This window comes from Rissa tridactyla, chromosome 4 (assembly GCF_028500815.1).
Source record: "Rissa tridactyla isolate bRisTri1 chromosome 4, bRisTri1.patW.cur.20221130, whole genome shotgun sequence".
Classification (NCBI taxonomy): domain Eukaryota; kingdom Metazoa; phylum Chordata; class Aves; order Charadriiformes; family Laridae; genus Rissa; species Rissa tridactyla.
The window spans coordinates 17,524,576-17,540,180 of NC_071469.1; the positions used below are offsets into that span (position 1 = coordinate 17,524,576).

The 15,605-nt window shown below is 48.1% G+C and overlaps 1 protein-coding gene across 1 annotated transcript in view; it reads right to left on the reverse strand.

Moving 5' to 3' along the window:
- SLC22A18 (solute carrier family 22 member 18) overlaps positions 1 to 15,605 on the reverse strand; it is a 62,954-nt gene that overhangs the window by 10,460 nt on the left and 36,889 nt on the right. Inside the window, exons 5-7 of the mRNA XM_054200270.1 lie at positions 15,081 to 15,196; positions 14,478 to 14,588; positions 8,963 to 9,063 (exon numbers count right to left, since the gene is read on the reverse strand). Of these exons, the coding sequence (XP_054056245.1) occupies positions 8,963 to 9,063; positions 14,478 to 14,588; positions 15,081 to 15,196 (328 nt within the window). The remainder of the gene's footprint in view (positions 1 to 8,962; positions 9,064 to 14,477; positions 14,589 to 15,080; positions 15,197 to 15,605) is intronic.

Genomic DNA, 15,605 nt, shown 5'->3' on the forward strand with positions numbered 1-15,605 from the left:
TGAAAGGGTTTGTTTGATCCAAGTGAAAACCCCTCCAACATGAAAGAAGAGTTCTGGTTCAAAATGCTTTGTTTCGCACGATGGCTTCATTTCAATGGCAGTCCAGCCTGCAGAAAACCTCGGTGCTCCGCTGGGACCTGGAATGAAGCTACACCACGCTCAACCTTGCTGTGTTAGTCCTAAGGGTGAAATCCAAACTCAACTGAAAGGAAATGAGTGTATAATGAATAAGAAAATTATTAAAAAAGGAAGAAACATTAATCTATGACAAGCAGTCCAGAAAAAGCAATTTAATTATTAAAATAAAAAAGCAAAAAGTAAATAGTGATTGATAGAGTGAAAATAAAATAAAGTTGACATAAAGAATAGCTACAAATTGAATGTATCTCCAACAAGCTACAACTTAATGGAAAGCATCAAAATTTGACTTTTCACTTTGCTTCAGAGCACAAGCCATTTTTGACACAAGGGCACATTGCGCCAAGCAGACATTTTGGTTCCCAGTAAATGCTTTTACTGCCTCCTTTTTCTTCCCATCCCCACCCTCGGGCAGGGCTTGAGAGCTAGGCTCACGTGTGCCTGGCCACTGTGTCATGGTGGCACAGGCCTCACATGTCTCTCCTGTGTCGTGTCACCTGCTGAGTGTTGCTGGGGACACCGGTGGACCTGCTGTTATGCGATGCTTGGACAATGCATGGGGTGACACGAGTCATCCCAGCTGAAAGCCCTGCTGTGGACACAGGAGGAGGCTGATACCAGCCCCAGCGGTTCCTACTCGGGAGGTGGGTGGAGGAGCCGCTGAGTAACGCTTCATTAAGCTGAGCGCTCCTAAAACGAAGAATCGTCATTAACTTTTTGCAACTTCCCAGTCCCTCCCGCTGGCTCGCCCCAGCCAAGGCTGTGCTGAGTCACGCGGGACGGGGGCTGAGCCCCGTCGCAGGGCATGGCTTGACTCAGCGGTGGCATCACCCGAACCCCAGTTCGGCTCTGCTGAGCCACGGGAGGAAAGGAAACGTTTCTCAATTTGCCCGGGCTTGAATGGCATATTTAATCGGGATACACTGTGCAGGCACAGCCTGGTCCCTGCCCTTCCTTGAGTCATTGGGGTATATCATCAGCAACGTCCCAAAGCAGCCCGATCTGATTGCCACAGGAGTGGCATACCCAAAAATGGCTCTGTCACTATGTGCAAGCACTTAAGCATGGGGAACAAGCGCCGCCGCAGCAAAGCCAGGCTCAGAGCAGGCAGGACCTGGAGATAGGCAGACCACAGGCCACCAGGGCTGTCCCTAGAGTGAGTGGAGCAGGGGATGGTTCTTGTGCCAAAGCTGGTATTCAGCATGGGTTTCCCTGTCACTCGGGCTGTGGCAACATGAGCAGGAGGTAAAAAAAACACTGCTGAACCAACCAACTCGGCAATGGGACTTTTTCCGAGGGCAAGCCCAAGTCACCTGTTTTCCCTTTGGGGATCATCAGCCGTCCTTGGGTTGTACAGACTGAAGTCTCCCTACCGCTTATCTGGGCTGCCGGACTCCCTCCCCAGCATGGCCGTTGCCAATCCAGCCATGAGCCACAGGCAGGCAAGGCCCATCATCAGGATTTTGGACATTACCAAACACCAGCGCTTTCATTTATGCACTGGATAATGTTTCCAGTCACCGGGAACTCCGGCCTCCCTTCCAGTCTGATTTGAGACCTGAAACCCCATTACTTCCAGCCTGCAATTTTCCCTGGGCGCGCAGTCCCCTGGTTTGCATGAGCGGCAGCCTCCTGCACAGGCACATTTGGGAAGGAGGAAGCGAAAGGTGGTTCATGTGCACTCTCCCATGTAAGGGTTTGGACCTGCGTTGCCATTGCCAGGAGGCAGCAAGGACATCCTGGATGACCTGACCGTTGCCTCTCCCATGGACAAGCCCTGGTGGTACCAAAGTGGCAGCAATGGGATTTATCCTTATTTTTATTCCTGCTGGTGTGTTCTGGGCTCTTCCCTTGCACAAAACCTCCCCTTGAGAGTGACTGCGATGGGCCTTCCCCTCCCGCATCTCATTTTGCCTGGATGGTGCTTGCCTTTGTAACCTGACCTCCTTTGAAGTCGGGGAAGAGCCAGTGTACCTGGCTGGAATGCCTTCTGTCATCAATAAACAAAAGAGAGAGGAAATTGTTTGCAAGTGAAATAACACACACTGCCCGTGGCTGTGTACACATGTCACAGGATAAACCAACTCATCTTTTTTTCTCCTTCCCCCTCTCCTTCTTTAAAGGCAAATAAGTCTCCCAATAAATGCCAAATCTCTCCTCGTCGTTATGCTGGATTCGCCAAACTGAGGGTTTGTTACACTAGTTCAGCTGATCACGTAGAAAAATACTCTTTATCTCTATCACTGTATTTGATTTCTGGGAAGGCAGCAGCTCTCATCTGCTTACAGGAGCCAATCGCCCATTTTATTGCTAACCTCGCTAACAAATTTCAGGAATCCCTTGCAGGATGGCAAAGACTGTTGCTGTTTGAAGGTTTAAGGTGCTAGTTTTTGGAAGACTTTTGAACGATGAAGCACTAGCCTTGCTGCATGGAGCCGCTGCTGAGCAGGACTGGCACCCGCAAGCATCTAACCTTATCGGTGGAGGTTAGTGGAGTGACACAGACGTTCAGCTGATCCTCCATGCTCAATGGACACAGGACTCTCTCTACAAATTCTTCCATCAGCACCTATCAACAGCCTGACAGGGCCCAGCAACCAAATAAATTCCCTTTCACCCAACAGCCTGGAAATGAAAAGACGCGAGAAGGTTGGAGAGGCAGGCGCAGCGGGCCAGATAGATAAGCTGGTACAGCCTAGCAGAGAAGATGCAGGGCCCCATCCCTAGCACAGATAGCATGATTCACATCAGAGGCAGCCTCCCACGCACCGGACCCGTATCTCTTGCCTTTGAAATGCTGCCCGGCTGGCAGTTCCCAGAGGGAGCGCAGCCGGCGGGGGTGGGACGCGCGGGTGGGCACCGGCTGGGGCAGACCGCAGGGGGCAACCAAAATCACGGGGCTTTTCTGCATGGGCTGAAGGTGGTGCAAAACCTTGGGGCGGGAGCAAAGGGAGTTGTTTTACTGACACGGCGGTGCCAGAAAGCGCTCGGGAAGTAGTTGAGGTCTTGCAGAGGAGCAGGAGGGTGGCGGGACTGGGCAGCGAGGACCAAACTGCTGAAGGCAGCACTTTGCCAAAAAGGGGGAAGAGGATGGTGTGTTTTGCAAACTCCAGCCAAATCACTTTCTTACCCCCTCCAACCCGCCCCCCTCCACAGTTTTAAATCCTTCAAAGCGAGGAAACTGGAGAACTTTCTGTTTGTTGTTGCAAGGTCCTTTCACCGAGTGGGTTTTCCCCCTAGGCATACCTGGCTGTAATTAAATCCCTAGCTCTTTAATCATCTCTTTTGCTGTGCAAGGGGAAAAAAAAAAAAAGCAAGAGGGACAGACTGGTGATAAGATGATACGCAATGTAAATCTCTCCTCCAGGAATCTCTCTCATCTTTTCAGGATCACCCCGTACCAACTTGTCCCTCCAGAAGCTGCACAGCTAGAGGTGGAGTTTGTATAACAATATGAATTTAAATGCAGTAAATAGAACAGATGTCTTATGATTTCTTGATCCTCAGGGTAATAAATATCTACCCCTTTGTCCCACACAGAGTTTTTGTTTGGTACATTTTGCTTTGGGTTTTTTTGAGAAAAAGTTTTTAAAGGAAAGCTTCCCCCACCCCCTCCCGCGGTTTGAAATCTAAGCATCAGATGTGACTTCAGATACCAACCAGGGACTCCATGTATTTCACTTGCCTAATCCTCCGGCGGCATTTTCCAAGTCAGACACTATGCCTGGAAGTTCTCCATGCTATTGTGCTCACAACTCCAAAAAAAGTCAGAGCCTAGGCCCGTTTCTGCCCATTATGCAAAGTTAAATGATTTTAAATTATTATGAAATTAATTATTCTCTGAAGGGAGATTGAATGGCATCTCACACTCCCAGGCATTCAATATGAGGGAAATTCTGTTTGCATGGCTTCTGAGATGAGAGGACTCTGGAAGCCCAGCCCTGGAGGACAGAGGGATTGCGTCCCTGATGGGCTCTCAAACCTCTTGCCTGGAGACCTACCAGTGATCAGATAAAGATGCTTCGAACATATCATGAGCAAGGGAATCTGCAACACAAGACGCCCGGTGCAGAGGTACCCCTCCTGCTGACTGCCTCCCCTCCTCACTTCCTTATCTCCAACTCGGCTCCTCCTCCTGGACTTACACTGAGACAGCTTCAAGTACCACTGCAGAGCCCTGAACTGCTTGAGTTACCCCTGAACATGCTATTTTCACTTCATCATCAGACCTCTGCCTGCTCCAGCCTCAGTCATATTCCATATTCTAAGCAATGACTTTTCCTCATCAAACAGCTCTTTGTCCCGATGCTACAACATTGCCTTCCTGCACACCCTTTCCTTCTCTGACCTCGTTGGGTTCAGTCCCAACTCAGAAGCGAGTCCCCCTCCCACCCTTACTGTGCTTAAGCCTGTCCACACTTTCTAATATCTTCTGCTATTAGATGCTTTGCTCTTTGCCCAACCACAATCGGTAAATTGGTGCCTGCTCCTGGCCCACTGTTTCATCCAGAGAGCTGGGAAGCCCACATTCCCCATGGACAGGTACTCCCACCAGAACTTTTACAACAAGACATCATTAGACCTACTACTTTTGGCCACTAAGGTCTCCACGAGACAGGTTTGGAGCAGCAGCAAGGCAACCTGTGTCCCTTCATGCAAGGACACAAGTGGCAGAGAGGAGATGTACTGCCAGCGTGGGGGTGAGGGATGACCGTGTCATAGATAGCCAGCTTGGCAAAGGGAAGAGGGTGCTGAGGATGCCCTGTGCCGTAAGCGGTGGTCATTGGTGCTCCAGGCACAGTGCTTGTGAGGACAAAACCCATCTCTAGCACCATCTGAGCCACTTCGCTGCTGGCAAATGCCATAAACCGTTCCCCTGTGGACAGAGCTGAAGCTCAGCAAGTGAGCAACCAAGAGAGGTGCTCTGGGGAGCAGCCAGCCAAAGCCCACCAGGCTCCCAGGTTCCACAAACCAGCCTTCCTTGAATCTGCCTTCCCAAATCTCAGGGATCCTCTTGGACTGGCCACAGGGCACCCCCAACCCTGTCATCATGTCCGTCCCATCTCTCCACCCGGCAAAATGCTGGGAGGCTTGCAGGGTCATCAAGTGACAAAAGAGGATCAAGCATGACAAGGTGAGGCTGGGGAGCTCTGGATGGGATCCCTCAGGAGGGCTGCCTGAATGACCCAGGCTGCTAATGACCTAACTAACGTTCCCCGCCTGCAATGGTGAGAAACGCCTCACCTCTCACAGGGTTGGTGTTTCTGTGCTGATCTCCCTATGCAAAGAGTTTTTTGAGATATTGATGACAAAGTACTTGAGTTGCCTACTTAAAATTAGCTGGACTGACCCAAAGGCATTCCAAATCTCCTCTCTAGGTGCTCGGCAGCTGGCTTGAATGGGAGGAACAGTGAGACGCAGAGATGTTGACAGTGCATTGGCTGCTTCTCACCACAGTAGGTTAAATGAGGCCAAGAAGTTGAAAAATTAGGTTAAGCAATTGGAGCGTAATATCCTTGGGGCGGTAGAGGAAAGTGGGAAGAGACCATCGCTATTCAAGTCCTCCTGGGATTACTGGTCGGGCTGGGAAAGGAGGCTGCAACATCACCTTCTGTGCCAGAGGAAGATGTTAATTTTTAGAAGATAACATTAAAAAAATAGGAACTACAGTAACACAAAGCAATGGTGCTACTAAAAGTTGTCAAGAATTGGTGGACCGGGCAATGCTTTTCTTGGTGCTTGACTTTTGTGGAAGAGGTAAGCAAAGGGCTCAGCCGAGCCTTGCTGCTCGCTGTGCCGGTCCTGGGGAGCCTCTGAGGCGGCTTAGTGCAACCAACGTGTGCTGGGAGCCGGTGAGACCCTGGGACACGGCACTGGGAGTATCAGCCAGCCGTGCTGTGCAACGACCCAGGCACTGTGTTCAGTGACTACAGGGAGGTTTAAAGTAAACAGGACATGACTCGATTTTTATTTTCCCCTTCATTTCTGTGACATCTCCTCCCATCGATAAAAGTCCTTAAATGTGACCCATTTTCAGGTTCAGGGAGGGATGCAAACAGGAGGGGGATGTTTCCTCTAATAGGAAGACTCAGAGCAAGCCCAGGAGAATGGGAAAAGGCCCACAATACTTTATGTAAAGGCAAACTAAGGGATGAGAAATCAAAGCTAAGGATCTGGCTGATGAAATTCATTGAAAAGGACATTATATTCCTTATGAATAAAGCCATAATTTACTCAGTGAAGTGGGGAAGCCAGTCAGCAGATATTAATCACTGTTCACCCATCCAGACTGGTGGAATTTGCTTGCACCTAAATCTGCATTTATATCTCCAGCAGTATCAATTCACTGTACAACAGAAACAAATGCATCTGAAATGCCAGCTGAGGCAAGATGAAGGCACACAGGCAGCTCTGGGGCTCGGCAGGACAGAGCCAGCACTCGTCGCATTCCCTGCGTACATCTTCCGCTGGAGGAACCCCAACAGAAAACAGCCGTAAAACATTAACCCAATCACTACGTGCGAGAGGTATCTTTTGGTGGCTCTAGCCATAGAACTGTTTGGAAAGTAAAGACACAAATTCTCATGTTTTACAATGATTTAAAAGCCAGATGGTGAGAGTATCGTTTGAATCGGTTGAGGACCTGGTCCTGCATAAGCCAGACCAGAGCTTGGAACTGCCAGTGCTAAGGTGGAAAGAACAAGTGGCAAAGCAGAAAGCAGTGCTTTGCAAGTGCATCGCTCTCAGGCGATGTGGATTTGCCGCCACCAGGAATCAGGTGTCCTGGGCTTTAAAAAAAAAAAACATGCTTTTTCCCCCCCCCCCCTTCCTTTTTGGTGTTCTTACAGCAAACCCCAATGCGGCATCATGAAGAGAAGTTTCTTTACTGTATGGCCACTTCACTCCTATTTTTCTGATGTCCAGAGTCACGCGCTGTAGAGTAGGTGTAGCAACGTGGACAGAAACTGCACAGATAGATGAAAGAAAACTGCCAGCCTGACAAAAGCTAGTTTCTGTGCCAAATGTCCTCAGGCAAAGGCTCCCCAGCAAAGTAGATGCTGCACCTGAGCCCGTAGGCCACTGCTGGGTTAGAGCGTGGTAATAGGAACGATTGCGGGATGAAACCCCGTGACTATGGGAAGGGTCAGGTCCCTGGGTAGCACTGACATCTGATTCTTCATTAGGAAGCAGAATGAACGCTATAATTCCCGTATCTTCCAGGGCTGTTTCTATTTGTAGGGTGCACTGGCACGGCGGCACAGGTAGCCTTATCTACAGCAGTTTCAACCAAACTAACCTGGAAAACAATAGCAGTGAAGGCAGACAGATATTCCAGACATAACAGCAGTGTCCAAGCTCCATCTAGCAACATGAAGCCACTCCTGCCCTGGCTGCCCACGTTAGCTGGTTTGAAACAAGCACACCATAGGCACGCCACAACCCCAAATTTTATTTCAGTGTAGACATACATAACAAGGATTTAAGTGATGAGTCTAAGTTAAGAACATAGCTGTTGGGAAGTCATTCAAAGCGGGAAGAAGATACAAGAAGGCAACTCGTCACCTCTAAAGCCCGAGTGATTCCTGCAGACCCTGGTCTAGGAGGAAACACACAAAGACTAACGCAGGGAAAGCCTCTGTTAGCTGTGGAGTTTGGGTCAGAAGGGTGCTTTGAAAAGCAGCTGCCGATCACCCCATTTGTCATGCTCTTTCCATGCTGTACAGCACCAAACTGGTTTTTTTTCTGACAGGAGTGGGTGGGGGGACCCATCCAGCTGGTAGCAGATGTTGAGCTCACAGGACCAAGCGACAGGTAGCCCAAAGCCACCCTCCCAGAGTGGCCATGGCGAAGGCGCCAGCTCCTCAGGTCCAGCCGTTTTACTCTGCAGATCCCACTTGCTGACGCACGGCCATGCTCCTCAGCTGCTTTTGGTGAGACGAGGGCAGAGCCCAGGCAACTGGTAACTCTAATTCAAATCCAAATCACAAGGGAAGAAACTAAAGCTGCCATTTCCCAGATGAGAACCTCCTCCAGATCCCACAGGAACTCTGCGGCGGCAGTGCCCAGGAAATGAAGGCGGATTTAATAACAAGACCACCCTCCTTCAGGATATTGCTTGACTTGCATTCCTACCTTGAGGCTTCCTTATAACCATCTGTTGGTCTGTCTGCAAAATTATTAGCCTCTTCCTCTTTCTCCAAAAGGAAAAATACTGCTACAATACGGCATCTTATTTTTTTGTCCCTCCTACTGCCTAATTCATCTGACTTTTCCCTTTTACCCATTTTGCAAGTCTCCTACTTGTGTATCATTGCCTATTTTTAATATTTATTTTTGAAAGTGCAAGCTTGCTGTGCTCATTTCCATGCAGCAGAAATGAGTCCTTCTTCAACACTGGTATCTGTGAAAGCACCAGTAAAGCTGTCTACTTACATAAATTTACAGGGTGCTACTAAGTAAATGTACAACAGCTAACCTTCACCAGGGAAAACCTTAGTCAAGGCACTTTAGCTTTAATGTAAGTTTTATTTTGAAAAAACAGGGCAACATATCAGTCCAAGGAAAGTTTAGCTCCTTTTAGCAGCTTAAAGATCTGCAAGGAGGGACAAGGGGAAGAAAGCTTTCAGGACATTCCTTGCTCTGATTTCTTCCCATTCCAAGGAACAGATAAATTTGGAGACACTTCTATGTTTTGAAGCCAAGTGCTACGTGGCAGAGTTAGGATTTGCCCGTCAATATTACACCTGGATTTGGGAGAGCATGTGTCAAAAAGGTAGCAAATTAGATAGTGGTATGGCAAGAGGGGGACTTCCACTTCACTTACCATTTGAAGGACACCAAAATATGACATCAGGTATCCAGACTCCACTGCTTCCAAGCCAAAGAAATCCATAGAGATGATGGAAAACATAACCAGGAACAAACCTAGAGGGAGAGTTAATGAAAAGCATATATCAATATACTTGCGCTGCGTATAGTGGCCCAGACCCTGCTCCCAGCCACCTCCAGTATGAGTCAGTAGCTCTCCCTGGGGTTACTGGGACTGGATATAAACACGAGCAGAATCCTACTCAAAGCCAGCGTAGTAATTTAATCTTTAAATGTTAACTTTTTTATCCCCCTTACTTTCATCTTTAAAATAATGTGACTATGTAGGCTGTAGATTCAGCTGTTTATTATAAACTGGTAAATATTTTTATCACCCAAGCCAGACTAACCATTAAGGCAGCAAGAAAACATTTGTTCAGACAAGACTGTAACCATAAAAATAATCTGATTGGATTCCTCGCCCCTTTTGCCTGACTTTAGATTTTTCACCATGGGGAACGCTGCCTGGGAAACAACCTGTCAACATCAGCCTAAATACAGTGGTTTCACTGCTGCCCTCGGCAGTGACGTTGGTGGTACGTGAAACCTCTTGCTCTCCTGGACCGATAGCCGTGTCGACACGAGGAGTCGGGAAAGTACGGACAGAAACAGCACAGGCTGGGTCTGCTTTTCAGTTAAGGCAATTTCTGGAAAGCATAACGGAAAATGCCCACTCACTTAATCTCACATGAAAATACAATAGTGCGTGTTTCCCCCACCACCAAACGTACACAAAACCAGACACGCGTACACATGCTCCCATCACACACAAAGAGCCATCAAATTAAAAATATTATGACAAAACATTGCTCTCAAACAGTGGTATGGGGTAGGAGGCTGCTGCCTCCTCTAGTGTCTTGTGCACCTCAGATGGACCAAGACAGTAGGAAATTGGGACTCTCTGTGTGTGAAAATCCTCACAGCGCCCATTGGAGAGCACTGATCCTGCTGGGGAGAGGAGAAGAGAGCAGACGACCATTAGGAGTTCTGTCCTTCCTCGTAGGATCCTCCAAGGTACGAAGATGGTAAATAGGGAGCTGCGGTCCTCTCTTTCGTGAAGAAAACACAGCCCAGGAGGCAACGTGTGAGGACTGAGAAGACAGCTTGTGGCCTGGCAAAGTGAGTCACTAATCCCTCAGCATGGGAAGGATCTTGCCAGCATTTCCTGGAAGCATGAGGAGAGTGATCCCAAATTGCTGACTAAAGCACCATGGAAGACTCCCACCCTAACAAACCAGCGCAACTCCACCGCATCCAAGCAGCCCAGCAGCACTGCTACCAGAGGAGAATCTGCAGCAGCGAGGACCTCCCTCCCAGCACCCCTAGCCTTTGCCGTGAGGGACCACCACCCAGGACCTGTCACAAAGCCTTCCTGAACCCCACAGCTCACTAGAGACACCTCTTCCCCCCTTAACAGGGATACCTGGCACCCTAGCTGGCCCCACAGCACTGGGGGAAAGGGATGAGGGGCAGGAAGGGCGTCCCGCTCTGCTACTCTCCGGATACTTGGAGAAGGTGCCAGGGAGCTAGGGCTTGTGAAGATTTATGGCTTCACCACACCCCTCCATGGAGAGCACCCCGTCGTTATCCAGTTACTTTGAAATCGTTCTTAGCTCAAGCCAGCTTAAGGTAACATGCAAATAGCAGTATTTACTCACAACACCCAAACCAGGCAACAGAGTTGCACATGTTTATAAAAGGCACACGTGAAGAAATGAAAGAAAAACCACACTTCATTTCACTTGCAGGAAGATTAGATCGAAGTGGGCGCTCGCCCTTCATCCTTCTACCCGGCTGCAGGTACCACCTAGGAGGGGCTCGACCTTCCTACATACCTGATGCTTCTTCCCGGTGCCACGCGCCAGCTTCTACAGCTCCTCTCCCCTTTGAACTCCCTCACCAAGTTAAGGCAGATTTGGATCTTTCTCCTCCAAATGAGCTGATTTCTTTCGCAGCAGGGGGATAGGCTGTGCTCTTCAATCAGCGTTACACATTGCACAGCTCCCCTGGAGATGCAAAGGTCTCTTCTTTAGATGGGTGTCACCCCCTGTGCCTGCATGGTCACTTAAAGCTGTCTGGACAAGGGAGACCCCCCCTGCTCCCTCCTCTTTCAGCAACTAAGGGCGTCTCTCCCACTGGCAACACATTTCTTGGTGACACCTGCAGGGCGAGCCCTAGATTGAACTCAGGGGATTTTATGTCCCTTGGAACAATCATTTCTTACAAAGATCTCATCAGGTCCCATCTAGGCAGGCTGCAGGTCAGCTGAATGCAGCCACATGAATAAGGTGTGCCCCCCCGGGGAGGGCTCGCTGGGGTGGCAGGTCCCCAGGCTCTTCTGGGGACACCAAAAGCCCACGCAGGAGCTGCCTGGATCAGCCTCAACCCACGCTGTGAGGCTCAGGTTTTCAGCAGGAAAAAAAAATGGAAAATAGCAAAAAATATCCCCAGAAACTTTACTTTTTGGGTGGGGGGGATGGTGGTGGTAGTGTGCATGTATGTGTGTGTGTGTAAATAAAGGGGTGAACTCCTTAGAAAACCTGGCACCAGAGAGATGAGTAACTAGGATTGTGCAGCAAAAGGCAGGTAAATGTTTTCCGAGATGTGATAAAGATGAGGAAAAGCACCAAAGACACAGGAGTACAAATAATATTTAAAAAAAAATAAATAAAGACATGACATTTCTAAAAGCAGCCTGTGGCTTTGGGAGGGCCAGCATAGCAAACCTTGCCAAGAGCTGGTATGAAAAGGCAAGCACGGGCTCTGGGAGCCTGTCTCAGCCCTCCTATGCTGGATTGCAAATGCGATGGGATGCAGAGCCCAGGAGCCCACGGCAAAATCCTGCTCCACGCGTGACAGAAAAGTCCCTTTAAAAATGGGACGGAGGTGCTAAAGTGATTGCATTAAACCCAGGTTTTCCAAAAGGATTAAGCAGCCAAAGATTCACACAAGCAGCTCTTTATCAGTATTTTCAAGGCTCTGGTGATTTGTGGTCAGTAAAAGCTATGTTTGTCATTTTTATCCTCGTGTTTTCTTTTCTGTCTCTTATCTGCCACAATGCAACGAGACTTGCCTTTCCCAGGTCAGTCAAGGATGTAATTTGGGCGCGCTGGAGCGGTCCGCTGCCCATCCATCCCTTGGCAGCTGCCCTCCTGCGAGAGGCACAGAGCCCGTGTCTCTGCTTTTATGCAACACAGGGAGGAGGTTCCCAGTCCCGCAGTGCTCTCCCAGATGCTCTTTTGGTCTCAAACAAGCTAATTTTAGACAACAATCCGTAAGGAGATCCGTAAGGAACAGAAGATTTTCTTCTGTGTATATCACAAACTTGTTTACCAAGTAAATAGAGAAAGGTCTGTAATTTGGGTGATCTAATTAATTACACAGTTGCAGCCGGGAGATGAAAGGTAAATGAGCTCATGAGGAGCTCAGCCTCCAGCTGTGAGCTGCAGAGAAGTAGGTGGTGGCCAAATCCCCTTTCAGCTGCCATCGTATGGTCAGTAACCTGAAGAGAGACCTGCAAATAGAAGTCATGGGGATTTTAATCCCTCCCCACTATAATTCAGGAGTGCCTCAGGGGAACCCATTCCTACTCTCACTGAAATACTCCCAGCCGTTTCAATGACAGACCGTCAGCCCATGTCCTGCCTTAAATCTCAGCTTCACTGCCTCCATTCTCTTTGCCTAGAAGTCCCCTTGCAGTTTTGGGCAGGAGTTGGGTGCGCTTTTTTGCTGGGCACAGGAAAAGAAGAACGTCTTCTGCAACGGGGAGGAATTTGCGTTTCATCAGCGATGACTATGACAAAGTGCATCTTCCCTGGCTTTTGGAAAAAGGAGAGTGCACAGGAAATTACTGTGCAGATTGCACATGGATGTGGTCTCAGGATGGCATTTTTAAGCAGAGAAATGAATGCTACTTTAGGCTGAGAAATGAGCCAGAATCAGCAAAGAAAACCCTCTTAAAACATCGCTTGACTATCTCTTCCTATGACATGCTGTCATTTTATAAACACTTTTTAAAAATACAGTTTTAAAAGTTTAGTTTCGGAAGAACCTAAAAAGTGCACTACTAGGGCAAGCCAGCAGTCCTTCGACACTGTATCCTGTCTCCGGTGGTGGGGGTAAGACCAACTGCCATTCTTGATCTCAGCCAATGCCAACTACGCACAAAAAGAAAAAAACAAACCAAACAAACAGAAATCCTTTACACTTCCCTGCATGTTATTCTGCAGCTCCAGATGGACTTGTTCCCCCAGAGCCTTAGCAAGGAATAACAGATGAACCTGGCCGAGCCCAGAAATGCCACCCCCTTCCGATTCAGCCGCTCTCCACAGCCAAATCTACTTTCATTTGTAAACTGAATTTACAGTTTACAAATTAGAATTTAATTTGTAAATTATGTTTCATGTTATTTAAACTTCAAGGGCTTCTCCAGACATAGATGAATTAGCAAAAGATGCAGAGTATAAAAGCTAAGGTGCCTTAAGTCCTCTCTTAAGATCCTTAGTCGGAAGGGAATTGCCTTACTTTGTTCAGATCCATGATGTGCACGTGTACAAAATTCAATCCTTGAAGCTCTAATCAAGAGAAACTGCATTTTTAGGTTTGACTGGGAAAAGAGCCGCGAAGGGTCTCTGTGTGGAAGGGCAGAGAACATCAACCTTTCCTTACACCACCGCTAACAAGGCTGACATGATGGATTAATCTCTAGACAATCGGGTGGGGGAGGTGCGGAGAAGACAGAGGGTAGGCAAAATTAAAGATGATTAAATTGTGAGCAAGGACATGTATAACCAGGCCAATCGGGTGACATGGACCATGCCAGCGCAGCAACTGACTGTAAGGGAGCAGGGAAACGGGCAGGTTTGGGATGGGTTTGAGGTAGCAGCAGGTTCCTGCCGTGACACAAAAAACCCGAGCAGAATACATAAAGTAGAGAAAACAAGCACCACCATCAACGTGCAAAGGAAAAAACATGCTGTGGCTCTGCTGCATGCAGCCGGCAGCTAGAACAGCCACAGCCTCTCGTCCAGCAATAGTTTTTAGTTGTTGGGAAAAAGGTTAGGGTACATACCCCTTAAAATCATTAAGTAAAATCAGGAAGAACCTCAGTGTTTCTGGCAGAGTACAAATGATTTCCCTCTGCTCTGAAGAGGTTACAGCCTAAACAGAAATGACAGACAAGCGGAAAAAAACATTTACAGCCAGCTGAATGGGGTAGGGAGATGAAGTGATTTGCCACAAGTCGCAGAAGCAGCCTGTGGCGAGTAGTCTGTTTTACATTAAGTCGCAGGTTTTTGACCCTGTGTAGCTGAGAGCATTTGAAAGCATCCAGCATCGAGTTAGGAGCTGAACCCTCACTGCTCTGTGATCAAATGCAACATGCTTTCAGTAACTTGAGACAAGCCTGGTCTACAGTGTACGTCGTCTTATTTTAAATACATCAGCAATCACGGGTAATGGGTGAGATTTACCTATGGGAAGTCCAGCAAAGACCTTGACCATGAAAATTTCCATTACTCCTGGAAACTTCATCAGGCGTAGGATTTCTCTGACGCTAAACACGCTGCCAGACTGTGATGTGCCTACAGAAGATGACATATTGATTAATACTCTATTTATACAGGTTAGAGGCAGGAAGGAAGAGACTCTGAGATGGTCTGCACCGGTTCACCGCCACCTTTCTGAAAAGGTGAGTCTCTGCAGCACCAGCTTTCTGCCGACAGCAGGAGGTTGGGAGCCGGTGCTGGGTCTGCATGCAGAGGACCCCTGGGAGACAGCGGGACTGCCTCCCATGCTGGGACAAAATAACCCCCAGTAAGGGGTCCACGTGAACCTTTTCTGGGATGTACGGCAAGCACTGGGCTGTAAACCTGCTATTCTGCACGGCAGAGTGGTCGGCAGGTAGGGAATAATATTCTTCCACAAGCACAGCTTAGGTATTGAAGTGTCAGTGTTTCAAGGTTGGCACCTTTTTGCCCTTAAATGAAACCTCAAGTCCTTTAGCAGAGTCCTTGCAGCACGTCAATGCCCCATCCCTATTCACATGCTATTTATCAGAAATACTAAATACTTACTGTTCTCCGTCACATGATGATCTGACTTTGGTTTAGCCTGCAAAGGGATCCAAATCATTGCTATCATGGTATTTATGAGATTTCCCACCAGCCCGACATACATAGGAACAAAAATGCTGCAAACAGAAAAAATACAGGTAAGCGGATAGATAGCATAAACAAGACATTTATATCTCCATCCTGCAATGGCTTGCCCACTTGGATGAGGAACAACCCCCTGGAAGTCATGGTACATAAGGCTACGAAAGAGCTCACATCCTTTCACGGGGGCTTTGAATATGACCACAATTTGAAATTTCAACAAAAGACGACTATTGCCATCAAGGTACTTTATCATTTGTATAATTGTAGGTTATAATACAATGCTTTCAAAACTGTAAGTGTCAGGGGAAAAGAGCTCGCCTTGGTTTAATGAAGCTTAGAAATCTTCCCACGGAAAGCACAGCATCTGCTTGTTAGGATCCATCTAATCCCTCATTTAATCCCCAATTTCATTCATCTAAGTTTCATCTCACTCTTTGAAAT